This window comes from Wolffia australiana, chromosome 20, assembly GCF_029677425.1.
Source record: "Wolffia australiana isolate 7733 chromosome 20, ASM2967742v1".
Lineage (NCBI taxonomy): Eukaryota > Viridiplantae > Streptophyta > Magnoliopsida > Alismatales > Araceae > Wolffia > Wolffia australiana.
This window is the reverse complement of record NC_135854.1, coordinates 6742077-6754556: the sequence shown is the minus strand read 5'-3', so window position 1 is coordinate 6754556 and position 12480 is coordinate 6742077. Positions and strand designations below refer to the sequence as shown.

At 42.7% G+C, this 12480-nt stretch overlaps 2 protein-coding genes and 1 long non-coding RNA gene across 4 annotated transcripts; 1 reads left to right on the top strand and 2 right to left on the bottom strand.

Moving 5' to 3' along the window:
* Positions 1-314: 314 nt before the first annotated feature.
* Positions 315-4822, bottom strand: LOC144716201 (putative magnesium transporter NIPA7). 2 transcript variants are annotated; one of them, XM_078591289.1, is made up of 9 exons: positions 4380-4821; positions 4257-4313; positions 4086-4176; positions 3847-4007; positions 3436-3563; positions 3146-3283; positions 1377-1469; positions 1149-1266; positions 315-494 (listed from the first exon to the last, which is right to left on the bottom strand). In XM_078591289.1, the coding sequence occupies exons 1-9, from the start codon at positions 4528-4530 to the stop codon at positions 355-357; spliced, it is 1077 nt and encodes a 358-aa protein (XP_078447415.1). In that variant the 5' UTR covers positions 4531-4821; the 3' UTR covers positions 315-354. The 2 variants fall into 2 exon arrangements, with proteins under 2 accessions (XP_078447415.1, XP_078447416.1); XM_078591290.1 differs by lacking the exons at positions 315-494; positions 1149-1266; positions 1377-1469 and adding an exon at positions 2309-2586 and having other exon boundaries at positions 4380-4822.
* Positions 4823-5207: 385 nt separating this feature from the next.
* Positions 5208-6817, top strand: LOC144716202 (uncharacterized). The gene is made up of 3 exons (XR_013584839.1): positions 5208-5666; positions 5748-5891; positions 5995-6817. It is a non-coding gene; the product is annotated as an uncharacterized LOC144716202 (long non-coding RNA).
* On the bottom strand, positions 6251-10790 carry LOC144716200 (receptor homology region, transmembrane domain- and RING domain-containing protein 1-like). The gene is made up of 5 exons (XM_078591288.1): positions 10625-10790; positions 10323-10550; positions 9203-9424; positions 8265-8669; positions 6251-7077 (listed from the first exon to the last, which is right to left on the bottom strand). Exons 2-5 carry the CDS (start codon positions 10450-10452, stop codon positions 6617-6619), a joined length of 1218 nt encoding a protein of 405 aa, XP_078447414.1. The 5' UTR covers positions 10453-10550; positions 10625-10790; the 3' UTR covers positions 6251-6616.
* Positions 10791-12480: the final 1690 nt, after the last annotated feature.

Sequence of the window (12480 nt, the reverse complement as noted above, 5' to 3'; positions counted from 1 at the left end):
TCATCCAAACTCCCCAGGTCTTCTCACATACATGCATCCCTGCATGTGAGGAGTGGCAAACTACTTCGGCACTCGGCGTTGTCCACTCCACCGAATCGCGCTCTTCCCCATTCCCTTCTCTCTCTTGCCTTCATTCCTACTCTCTGAGAACTGAAGTTGGAACCAAACTGCAAATATATCTATTCTGGAAAGCAATCTGAGTACATTGGGTTCTATCACAATCCATGTCATTTTTAGTGTATGCCCATGTACGTGCCTCTAATGTTAAAATGTTGAACTCATGATTACCAAGGCGGAGGAAATAAACTCTAATATTAGATAAAATAATAAAATATATTGAAAACTTGACTTCCATCAGGAAAAGTGGTCTTGCCTTAGAAATACAATCAAATCTTTGGGCAGAGATCCACTACGTTTAAGCCCAGAAAGCCCTCCAATCTCCTGGATGGGCCACAGCAGCTTTGGTGATATAGGAAAGCACAGATCCTTTGAATCTGATGAAATAAAAAGCACACAGGAATGAGAACAATAATTTAATCAAAAAAAGGATGGTCTTATCTAAATTGGTCAACACTCGATGATTATAATGTATTTTAAGTCAGTAGAAAACAAGTCACAGTTACAAGTCTAACAGATATGCAAACAGATGACGAGAGAGCTTAAGAAGTGTGCATATTCAGAGAAAAAAGAGGGAGATATAGAGAGAGGGGGGGAATATTGAGAGGACGAAATTGAGAGAGAGTGAGAGAGAGGGAGGTATAGTGAGAAGAAACTGAGAGAGAGGAAGAGGGAGGGAGAAATATTGACAGGAAGAAACTAAGAGAAAGAGTATAAAATAGAAAGAGGGAGAAAGAGTGAAAGTAAATAATAGATAGTGAGAGAGGAGGAAACATTGAAAAGAAGAAAGTGAGAGAGAGAGAGAGAAAGAAATACAGAGAGGGAGATAAATAAATGGAGAGCAGGAGATAAATAGAGACACACAGAGAGAGAGAAATAAATTGAGAGTAAGAGAGAAATAGAGACACAGAGAGGGAGAGAGAAATACGAAGAAATAGAGATAGAGGGGAAGAAATAGGGATAGGGAAGAGAGAGAGAGAGAGAGAGAGAGAGAGATGTAATGAAAGGTCAATAGTCAGTGGAGAAGGGACCTGTTAGCGTAAGAGAGTCTGTGTCTTCTGTAGGGTGCAGCATTGTAGTCCCAGCAAGCACAGTTATAAACCCACAAATAACTGACACGATGTCACCTGGCCTCTCCCCAGACCAGTCCTGGAAAACAAATACGCAAATGTAAATAAAAATCTTTAAACATTCACACTTGTCCCCCTCGAGGCAGAGAGGAAAAAAAGATTCAAATGAATAGAGATATGAATATTTACCTTGTACATTATAGAGCTGGCGATGATAGTGAAAGTGGTGAACATGACGTAGTATATGGGAGAAACCACTGCAGTGTTGAAGGTGTCAAGAGCCTGCAAAAAGAAAATAAAAAGGTATTGTAATAAATTGAAAGAAAAGGATGAGATAGTGGACTGCAGCGAGAATTTCTGAGAATGTGGAGAAGAGACAGAAAAATTGGGGCAAAATGAACTGACTTTATTACTGAACAGATGCCCCTTTTATACAAATTTTTCACAGAGAGAGAGAGAGAGGTTAATGCTTTTGTCCAACGGTCAAAAACTGACCGTTGGAAAAAGCTGCAGAAAAGATTCCTAATTCAAAAAAGAACTTCCAACAGCTATATTTATAGCTGTTGGAGGCTGGGCCTGATATAAATCAGGCCCAGCATATATTAGGTCCTTAATGGGCCCCTCACTATTGGGCCCTTAATGGGTCCTTAGTGTGCCGTTAATGGGCCTTTATTGGGCCTTTATTTAAATCCATTTTAGGTTAGTTTTTTCATTAGATCCCTTGGATTAGTCTATTACACGTACATGGCCTCAGGCCCATAAGTTAGTAAAATTAGCCCTAACTAGGCCGTGATGATCTAACAGGTATAAATTTGAATTTTTTTTCGTACAGAACTACAGTAGAAAAGGAAATGAAATACTTCTGGCGACCAGTAGTGACCACCAATTTGCAAAAGAATTGTGATAGAGGCCTTGATGTAGATCTCTGTCTGATTTAGATATCAGTATAGATGTCTATCGAGGAGACATCTAAAAGAAGATGTTATAGAATGAAAGACAAAGTTTGGGAAAATACCCTGGTCAGGGTTTAGGGATTGTATGACTATGTTACGTTCCCTCCTCCGAGGATCTTCAGTCGATCAAGACGCGACTAGCTCCGTAACAGAAATCAAGAACTCTCGTTCCAAGAACGTGGAATAGAGGAAACGAGTAGAATAGGAAAGTGTTTGCTAACAACGAAAAATAGAAAGAAGAAAGAAATAGGAGTCCAATTTGAATGGACCTCCTCCCTCTGGATCGGGCGTCTCCCGCTCTCCAGGCTCGCGACTTCTGAAATGCCAAAAAGACCCGTTTCTTTCTCCCGGTGCCTTTATCTATATGACTCTTTTGTTGACCGCTACGCCATGTTTGACCGACGGCGCTTGGTCCTCTGGTAAGTCCTTGGCAGGGTCGTATCAGACTATCAGGGGCAAATGAATGAGAAATTAGGAAGATGACAGAGGAACAGTGGCAGCAGCAGGCTCTGATTGGCCCTTAGAGAGTTTGATTATTTTTTTTGAAATACCCCTAGAGAGTTTGATAACTGCGTCTACATCTTCTGACCCCCTGTCCTCCTTAGGGGAGGGCTTCATTTATACATATGAAACTACCCTACCTTCAAACTATCAGTTGGAGATCGCAACAAATCATAATATTTAAACCAGAAGATCATAATAGGGTTTGGAGTCCTGGACGATGATGACCAGTGGACAATGACAAAGATACATTGTCATCATCATATTTCTGAATAATTGGATGACGAATTCGTCATTTTTTTAGTCATCATCTCATCATTACCTCAACATTATCTTGTCATTGTGTCATCACCGTCTCATCATTCATCTCATACCGGAAACAGATGATGATGAGGAAGATCAGTTCATAATGGTCTGCCAATTCCAGCTCAAAAGCCCACATCTTCCACATGTTGAAAAGAGATTTCATATTTATAAAAATGCCAAATACACAAAAAGCCTCACCTTGTTCAAATAATTGAGTTGGATAATAATGCAGGTGGCAGCTACCATGGCGAAAATCCATGCCTGAAAGCTATCAGCTTGGTTTCTACCCTCCACTGCAAGCTTAATAGCGATGCCTACAGCCTTTATGCTCATGACCTTCAGAAAGAGTATAAGAACCATCAGTTTCACGTCAGAAAAATGAAAATTTTCAGAATTTACTGGATTGATCACCGATTCCGGGTGATCTTCCCTTTTCTCTTTCAAAAAAAAACTTCAGAATTTATTGAGAATTTTTATTGCCTACTCACAGTGAGGGATCCAATCATAGAACATATGCCCAGATCAATCAGGACGTTTGTCTGGCCATAACGCAGGGAGAAGTGCAACATAAGAGCCAAGGAGACGGCCACCACTGACGCCATATACATCAAAAACTCTGAAATTGAAGAGCAAGTAGGTGGATGAGTGGTTGGATCCCCAAATTCTCTCAGCAGTAGTTCCATCTTTTATCCTTAAGATTATTTTTATATGAATACATCTAGCCCCAAATGAGTTCCCTGTTGTCATTAGTTATTCTCAATCTCCTTCTATAAGTCTTTCCATGAAAAAATATCTACACAAAACTCCTCTTTCCTCTCATTAGAGATCTATATGAATGATCAGATTAAGAAATACAATAAAAAAACATAAAGTATAGAGAAAATAACAATTTCAATCACCTGGTTGTGTGGCGAGAACCCAAATCTCATTCACTGACCCGGGAGATTTCTCCTCTGGCGCATGCAAAACGATCACGCAAGAACCCACAATGCATAGAACGCAGCCCCAGACGCCCATCTTCTTCAATCTCTCGCCCAGCATGAAATGAGCAAGAACAGCGCTGCACCCATTTCATCTTCTCTCTTCAGAATTGCCAATCAAATCCGAAGATTTTAACTTAGAAAATCAGCTGCCTCACCTCACAATTATGCTCAGAGCACCCAAGGGAGTGACAAGAACAGCAGGAGCGAACATATAAGCCACAAAGTTGGAAATCTCGCCGAAGATCACTGCAGCAGATGATAAGATCACCCATCCGAAGAAGATGAAAAGATAAAATACATGATCAGGAGGGGGAAAAGATGCTTACTCGTGACTAATCCAAGCCACCAGAGAGGCTCCCGGAGATACCCATGTCCTCCATGAGCTACCCAAGAGAATTACACAAGATTATGAGATTTGAAGGTGAAATTCAGGAGGCAAAATTACTCACCGGCGGCGTTTTCACAAGAAACTGCAGCGCGACGAAGACCCTTTTTCTTGAAAATGAAGCTGGATCCGATGAAAATGCTCGATCCTAGAGCTAGGGTAAGGCCCGTCACGTTGCCGGACAAAAGAACACTGCCTGACGGATCGGAAGCCATCTGATCATCGACCGCGATCCCAGATTTCAGCAATATAATCAATTCGCGGATTGGGTTTTTCTAGCGAACCAAAATTTGAGGAGAAATTGGGCTTTTCTAGCTCGCCATTTCGGATCAATCCACGCAATGAGATCGAAATCGATGAAAGAATAGAAAAAATTTGTGGGGCTGTCTGATCGGCAGGCGGCGGAGTGGACGATTGTAGAACGCCAAAAGAGAACGAACGATCGCGCCGGGGAAGAAGATTCCTCCCGGACGATGGGAAGGTCAGCGCGATCGAGACGGGAAGGTCAATTCCGTTGAAATCCCGAGGAAGAGGGCTGAAGATCCTTAATGGGCCTAATGGTCTTAATGGGCCTATTGAGCCAGTGGGCTTAATGGGCGTGGCCCAGTCCGACAGAGTCTATTCAAGTCAACGTTATTTGAAAAGTATCTAATAATTTATTGGCGATGTGATTTTAAAAAAATGCGTGAGGTTGACGTCAGCAAAAAGAAATGTCAGAAAAAGAAAAAAAAGGAGAGAGAAAATATATATAGAGAGAGAAATGCCAGAGAAAAAAGAACAGATGAAAAAAAAGAGGAGAGAGAGAGGATAGAGAGAGAGAGAGAGAGAGGGCGTGCGTTGTGTATAAATTCGAACAATTGAAGTTGAAGTGGGAAAAGAAACACAAGTGAACTCGAAGCGCAGTCCACGCGGGGAGGCCGACTGCGTTATGGTTTCCTCCCACGCCAAGCAACGACGATCGACGCCGACACCCCCTCCATGGCCGATTCAACCTCAAAATCAAGATCAAGATCAAGAACAAGATCGAAATCAAGATCAAAATCAAGATCCAGATCAAGAACGACCTCGCGATCCGGATCAAGATCGAGATCGCCGCCAAGAAAATCCCGAAAAACCACCATCAGAAGACGGTTGCTCGTTCTGCTAGGGCTCGTCGTCTGCTCGCCGCTTCTCGTCCCGATCTCCGTTCTCTCCTTTCCCGTCCTCCTCCTCCTCGCCGCGCGGCGGAGGCGGCGGCGCGCCGCGGCGGCGAGATCTCGGCCGTCAATCGACGCTCGGCGGCTGCTCGACCAGTACTTGGAGGATCAGATGTGGCTTGTCTGGAGATTCGAACCGGATCAGATCTCGCAAGGTTTTGATTCCGCTGATGAATTCGGTTTCCTCGAGTTCGGATTCCGAGATCTGACGAGTTTTCCGGTATTTCCTGTTGCAGCGACTGCTGAAGGTGACTGAAAAACGATCCATCCGGTGAGAACAGGCGATTGTCGTATTCGACAGAGAGGAAATCAATCAGAGTTCGCCGTTATCACTCAATCTGCATGATCGCCGCAAGAACCGAGTTCGATTGCGCTGCAAGGTATGATTTTCGTGATCATTCATCTCATTCTTCAGAACCGAATTCGAATTCTTCAAATTAAACTTTCGTGATCTCTGAGAAGTTGTTCGTTTTCTGATCACAGAAAAAAATAAAAGAATCAAGGCCCCAAGATCGACTGCTCAAACGAATCAAGCTTCGACTCCATTAATGAATTTTCTCGAAAATCAAGGATTCAAACGAATTCAGCTTCATTGCCAATCAAAGATATATTCAAGAAACAAGGCCTTCAAGTCGACCACTCAAACTATTCAAGCTTCAATTTGACTTCTCGATCTGCTCGATCTCAGGATTACAGAAATTCTCAAGAACCAACAACTTAAAGCAAATCAAGACAAAGCTGCAAAAAAGGAATTCCAGATATCACTCAACTGCATGGCAAGTAGGTTCATGGACGGATGACGAACAGAACAGAACAGTAAAGTCCACAATCAGTCGACAGTCATCCGTCCCGACCTCGGAACCAAACACAGAACAAAACCCCTTACCGGAACAAATCCAATTCCGTCATCAAACTCTGCTCCATTAGTCTATCATACAAGCTCCCTAACGGATATGATTGTCTGCAAGCCCCGCAGCGGATGACTGAACGGAACGGAAGGCCGGTTCAGCCCCCATTGAGCCCGTCCCAAACTGTCGTCCATCATCCGTCATCCGTCTCTGAACCTGAATGGCAAGTTCCCTGTACAGCGGACGGGGAGGGAGGATCAGCAGTCGGGAAGGGAGCCGGCGAGGTAGCTGGGGGAGCCGATGCTGGAGCCGCGGGCCGAGAAGGAGGCGGCCGAGGCGGAGTGGCGCGAGGCGGCGAGGAGCGAGGCGAGGGAGCGATGGGAGGAGGATTGTCTGGCCATGGCAGAGGGGGAATTGCAGAGTAGGTGGCGCCGCCGGTGGGAGGCGGGGCGGCGGGAGTAGGAGAGAGAAGGAGAAGGAGAAGGAGAAGGGGAAGGCGATGGAGAAGCAGATGGCGAAGGAGAGATTTGAATGGATTGGGCGAGGGAAGGAGAGGGGATGGGCCGAGGGAAGGAGAGGGAAGGGGACGGGGCGAGGAGGGGGGTCGACGCGCAGGGGAGAGGGCCTGCTGGGGGGCTGCTCTGCGCGTCGCGCTTGCACACTGGGCAGAAGCTCCGCCACGTCGTCAGCCACGAGTCGACGCATTCTGCATGGAACTCTGCTCGGCAAATAAGAAAGGAGGTTGTCAGTTATAGACAGAATTTTGTGGCTAGTTCCTCTCGTGGCAAATTATATAACAGATTTTTGTTCAGAGGATGAAGAAAGAAAGTATCTCATGACGCGTTAAAGGGATGGAGAAAGGAACAGAAATTTGCTTCAGAGGATGAAGTAAAACAGATTTGTGTATTGCGGATGAGAAAAGAAGTAGGCCTCTAATGGAAGGCTAATGACCGGATTTTTGTTAGAAGGATGAAGAAAGTAAATAAATACATTTTTTTGGAAATTTTGAATGGCGTTCACATGCCCATGCTGTGGTCACTAACGAGGACTTCCCAGGCGGTCACCCATCCTGGTAATGCTCTCGGCCAAGCACACTTAACTTCAGAGTTCTAATGGGATCCGGTACACTAGTGTGCTGATAATAGAAGGTTAATGACTGATTTTTTTGTTCAGAGAATGAAAGTAAACATCTTTGGCAACTTATTGACGGGAGTTTTTTTCAGCAAATGAAGAGAGCAAACATCTTATGAGAACGGGTTTCGGTTCGAAGGATGATGAAAGTAAACATTTTACAGCAACTTGATGACTGGATTTTTGTTCAGAAAATGAAGAAAGCGTCTCATGGCAAGTCAGTAACCGGATAAAATAAACATCTTAAGGCAAGTTCATGACAGAATGAAAAAAGCATCTGATGGCAAGTGAAATATCAGATTTTTGTCAGAGGACGACGAAAAAACCAATCTGGCTAGGTTTAAGACCAGATTTCACATCTGCGAATGGATTAAGTAAACATCTTATCGCAATTTAATGACGGGATGTCTGTTTAGAGAATGAAAAAAGCATCTGATGGCAAGCGAAAGATCAGATTTTTGTCAGAGGACGACGAAAGAACCAATCTGGGCAGCTTTAGGACCAGATTTCACACCTGTGAATGGATCAAGTAAACATCTTATGGCAATTTAATGACTTGATGTCTGTTTGGAGAATGAAAAAAGCATCTGATGGCAAGTGAAAGATCAGATTTTTGTCAGAGGACGACCAAAAAACCAATCTGGGCAGGTTTAAGACTGGATTTCACATCAGTGAATGGATTGGGAAACCTTCTGGACAAGTTAGCGACCGGATGATGGGAGAAAGAGAGCAGCAGCAAAAAAAAAAAAAAAAAGAATGGCATTGTTAACTTACTGTGGCGACATGGCAGGATTCTGATGACTTCCCCTAGATTATAGTCCTCAAGGCAGATGGCGCAGGCGCGCGAAGTGCAGTTGTCCTCCAGAGGGGACGAGAAGATGAGGCTCGGCATCTCCTTGACCAGCTGCTTGCTCATCCCCTGGGGTTCCCCCCGGTTAGCGCCTCGAGACCGGTCGCGTCTGATACGGTGCCTGCGCACGAAGAAGCAGGTGGCCAGGACGGCTGACATGGCCAGCAGAGAGATGAAGCCGATGGCTATGATCGACCACACCGAGCTTTCAAACGTGGGTATGATCCACACATCGATGTCGGTGAGTCCGGCGTACTCCTTCAGCGCCTCGCCCGATGCCTTGGAGACGAAGACAGCATATGTCCTGATGCCAACTAGGTTCCCTGCCACTGCATCAGTGATGAGCAGTTTAGTAAAGACTTTCATAGATTATAATATAAAGGTTAGTAAGCGATATCATCTCATTCCTTCAATGGAAGATTCTTTGATACAGATCATTTGCCATGCATCATATAATTGTAATTTAGTGACTAGATAATGTATTTTTTAAGGAAATATGTCTAAATCTAACCTATCAGGCTATCAGGCTGGAGTGTACAGCCATATGAAAACTCGATAAGATCTTTTCTCTCATTGATAATTTTCATTGATTAAAACCAAATATAGCCAGGAATGGGTCAATCAGAGAGCCAGCAACCGTGAAATTAGCTTTTTCATGAAGGTTCTTCATGAAAGATACAGAAAATCAAGAAAAGATTTTCTAGTGAGTCAGCAAGGAAATCAGAGAATCAGAATAAAAACAAGAGCAGACACAAGAAAAGAGTAAGAGATGGGGCAAAAAATCAGAATGGAAACAAGAGCAGACCCCAAAAAATGATTTAGAAAGTGGAAAAAAATATTTCCTTCAACATGGAAATCTTACTTGCGACAAGCGGCCCGCCGTCTACATTATCATATACGATTACAGCTTTGAATCCCGCCGTTTGAGCAGCCATTACTTTCTCATCAAAAGTACAAACTCCTCGGATAATGAGGGCAAATGAACTGCTGCCTTCTTCTACAATGTTTGTCAACGGGGAGCAAGCATCAAGAGGCTCTGCCAAGTACAAGGTTCCGGATGCACCAGAGCTCTTTATTGTGGGAGCTGAAATAAATAATAAACCATCAAATGAAGCAATAAATCTCAGCACAAATAGACAGTCCAGGAAAGTATGGAGAGAAATTTAGAGGTAAGTTAGACAGCCGTGAAAATCAAAGTTCATCTCTAATTTATCTCGATGAGAATGTTTGTTTTATTTTTTAGTCCATGCGATTTATCACTTTTTCCCTAAACAACGGCAAAAACAACCCATGGCGTTTTTTTGAATGTATTGTGATTTTGGATTTTGTGGGAGCTGAAATAAATAACAAAACATCAAATAAAGCTATAGAACTCAGCACAATTAGACATTCCATGTAATTAGGGAAGGAAATTTAGAGCTAAGTTAGATAGCAGTGAAAGTCCAAAGTTCATATCTAATTTATCTTGAAGATAATCTTTAATTTATTTTCTTAATTAATGCGATTAATCATTGCTTCCCTAAACAACGGAAAAAATTAACCAAAGGGTTTTGTTGAATGGCTAAACTTTGATATCGGATTTTGCGGGAGCTGAAATGAAGTATAAAACATCAAAGTTCAAATCTAACTTATCTTGAAGACAATCAATCCTTAATTTATTTTCTTAATTCATGGGATTCGTCACTGCTTTCCAACACAAATAATGGCAAAACAAACCGTAGCGTTTTGTTGAATGATTAAACTAAGATTTTTTATTTGCAAACATCATCATAGACACATCTCGCCGTTGAAATTCATGGTTTATTAAAATATACAACGATTATTTCCTTATTACGAGGACTTTCGGTTGTAGACGCGAATCAACAGGATAAAATTCAAACGATGTCGATCTACGCCAACCCGAGGGTTCAAATTCGAATCCAAATCGAAGAAAAACAAGGAAATTCATCAGAAGCCGACCAAAAATCGCAAACATCACTCACAGAAGTTGGCTTCGACGTCATCGAAGGTTTGCGACACGTTCTTCCCGATCACCACAACGGTGGCAGCGCATCGGACCGCCAACAGAGACAGAACAACACAGAACCACGTTCCCACGCGCGATAACCCCATCGGCTCCACAATCACCAGATCGAAAAGAGCACGATCTCAGCAGAAACAGGAATTCCCAAACCGCTTGTCCGTCGTATTCGAAAGATCAATGGCACGCGCTGAAACAAGAAGAATTACTAAAAATCCAGGCGACAAGAACACTAGAAGAATCGGCAACACCGGATTTTACTACCTGCAAATCGGAAATTCAATCGGATTGAGACATCAGCTTCCATGAGCGAATTGATGAGGCGGAGGAACCGATTCCGCCTGAAATCGCGCGCAGATCTGCGCCGCGAGCGATCGAAGAAGTGAGGGCGGAAGATTCTGATGCATATCCGTTAATCCTTGCCACCGAAATAAGACTATTTCCTTTTATTTAAAATCTCCCATTATTATCCAATTAATTTCGCTGCTTTCGAAAATCGCACTGCTGTACTAAACGATGATTGGCTGATTTTGAAACGTACGAATCTTCGTGCACAGCAATTCGCACGAGAAAACGGGTTTTGGCCTGAGAAAAGAGATTTTCAGCGGAGACGTGCGTTCCAAGGAAATTAAACGTGTCGTGTTATAATTGGTCTGTAGGGTAAGAGTGCTTGTCGCGACGGACGAGTAATTTGAGGGCCGTCGCTTTTGGCCCATGAGCATCTGGGCCGTTGGGCTCAGCATCTTCCAGTGGGTGGGAGTTCGAAATTTTGACAAAGACTGTGGCTTGACAATATATTTTTGTTTTTTCTTGTTTTTTTCGCTCCGGAGAGAGAAATTGGAATTTGAATAAGTGTTGTTTTTGGGTTATTGGTAAATAAAAATGGGATGTTTTTATTTTGGGATTAACAAGGCCAAACTCATTCTGGTCCCAGATTGAAATGTATTGGAGCTTGATGTGATCTGCCATTTTTTAAAAAGACAGGAAGCCCATAGACAATCCAATCAGGCTGGATTGAAAAAAAAATTATCAAAAGGTTTGATCAACTAGACTAGGGTTGGATCACGATCACCTTGATGGTTCAGTGCTGAGGTGTCATGGATCAAAGGAGAAAGATGATGAAATGTCAGACAACTGCATAACAGTTATTGTTTTCCTTCTGAAAATACCTAATCATTATCAAAGGTTTGATTTAATCACCATATGGGGAACACATGCATTATTATAAATGTCGATGCCTTCCATGTGATAAATGGAAGCACAGATCTCTTGAAAATATGTGTTCTACAAGACAAACACACATGCCACGTCTCCTTTCATATGCATCAATATACAATATTCATTATAATGCATGTGTGTTGCTCATAACTAAAGTTCATAAATACATGTAATGACTAATTAAGTCATGATGAGATCATAACATGACCATCACTAATCTTTAAATATGTGTTCCAAATATCATTATTTAAATGATACTCGTGATAGACATCAACAAAGAATAGCACTATCACGAGGAACTGAGGACAAATGGTTCATGCTTTTTGGAGAAATACTTAACTGAATCAATATGTATGGATTCCTGAATCATATCATAGATAATGTCAATAATTTTGATTCATATCATTGATTTGTAGGTAATCTTTAGACCTGAGACACCAAAGTCGCCTTGTGGATGGATGATTGTATTTTGACTATGACCTACAAGTGAATATTGGTGAGATTCCAATTGTGCCATGGGGTGCCAAGCTACACCTCATGCTCTAGAAGATACCGAGTAGTCTCGAACTCTCTCATGGAACATTTACCGTCATCAGTTACCGTATATGTATAATCCATCATCTGCGTGAGACTCTCAAACAACTAAGGGTATGATTTATCGTCAAACCCTAATTCGTCATTTGTTTAGTAATGATGCGTCACAGGGATCGTTGGAGAACGCCTTCTCCAATATCCTCACTACCCTGGCCAGGTATTTTTTTTGCATCGTCTTCCTCGAGTCAATCTCCTCTTATACCGAGGGCGGATGATCTTGTCTTGACCAATCAATGATCTCCGTGAGCTTCTTACTCCATTCGAGCGATGACTTGTTTGAATCCCATGATTAGAGGCTCGTAAGTCGT

Bases quoted from the DNA above. Each gene is read 5' to 3' on its own strand.
- LOC144716201 (XM_078591289.1), bottom strand. From the start codon at position 4,530: ATGGCTTCCGATCCGTCAGGCAGTGTTCTTTTGTCCGGCAACGTGACG. The intron at 4,008-4,085 runs GTGAGGCAGCTG...AAATGGGTGCAG, and splicing joins GCTCTGAGCATAATTGTGAG to CGCTGTTCTTGCTCATTTCA. The intron at 3,284-3,435 runs GTGAGTAGGCAA...CTCTTTCTGAAG, and splicing joins CTATGATTGGATCCCTCACT to GTCATGAGCATAAAGGCTGT.
- LOC144716200 (XM_078591288.1), bottom strand. From the start codon at position 10,452: ATGGGGTTATCGCGCGTGGGAACGTGGTTCTGTGTTGTTCTGTCTCTG. The intron at 9,425-10,322 runs GTGAGTGATGTT...TATTTATTTCAG, and splicing joins TGACGTCGAAGCCAACTTCT to CTCCCACAATAAAGAGCTCT. The intron at 7,078-8,264 runs GTAAGTTAACAA...TTTGCCGAGCAG, and splicing joins AATCCTGCCATGTCGCCACA to AGTTCCATGCAGAATGCGTC.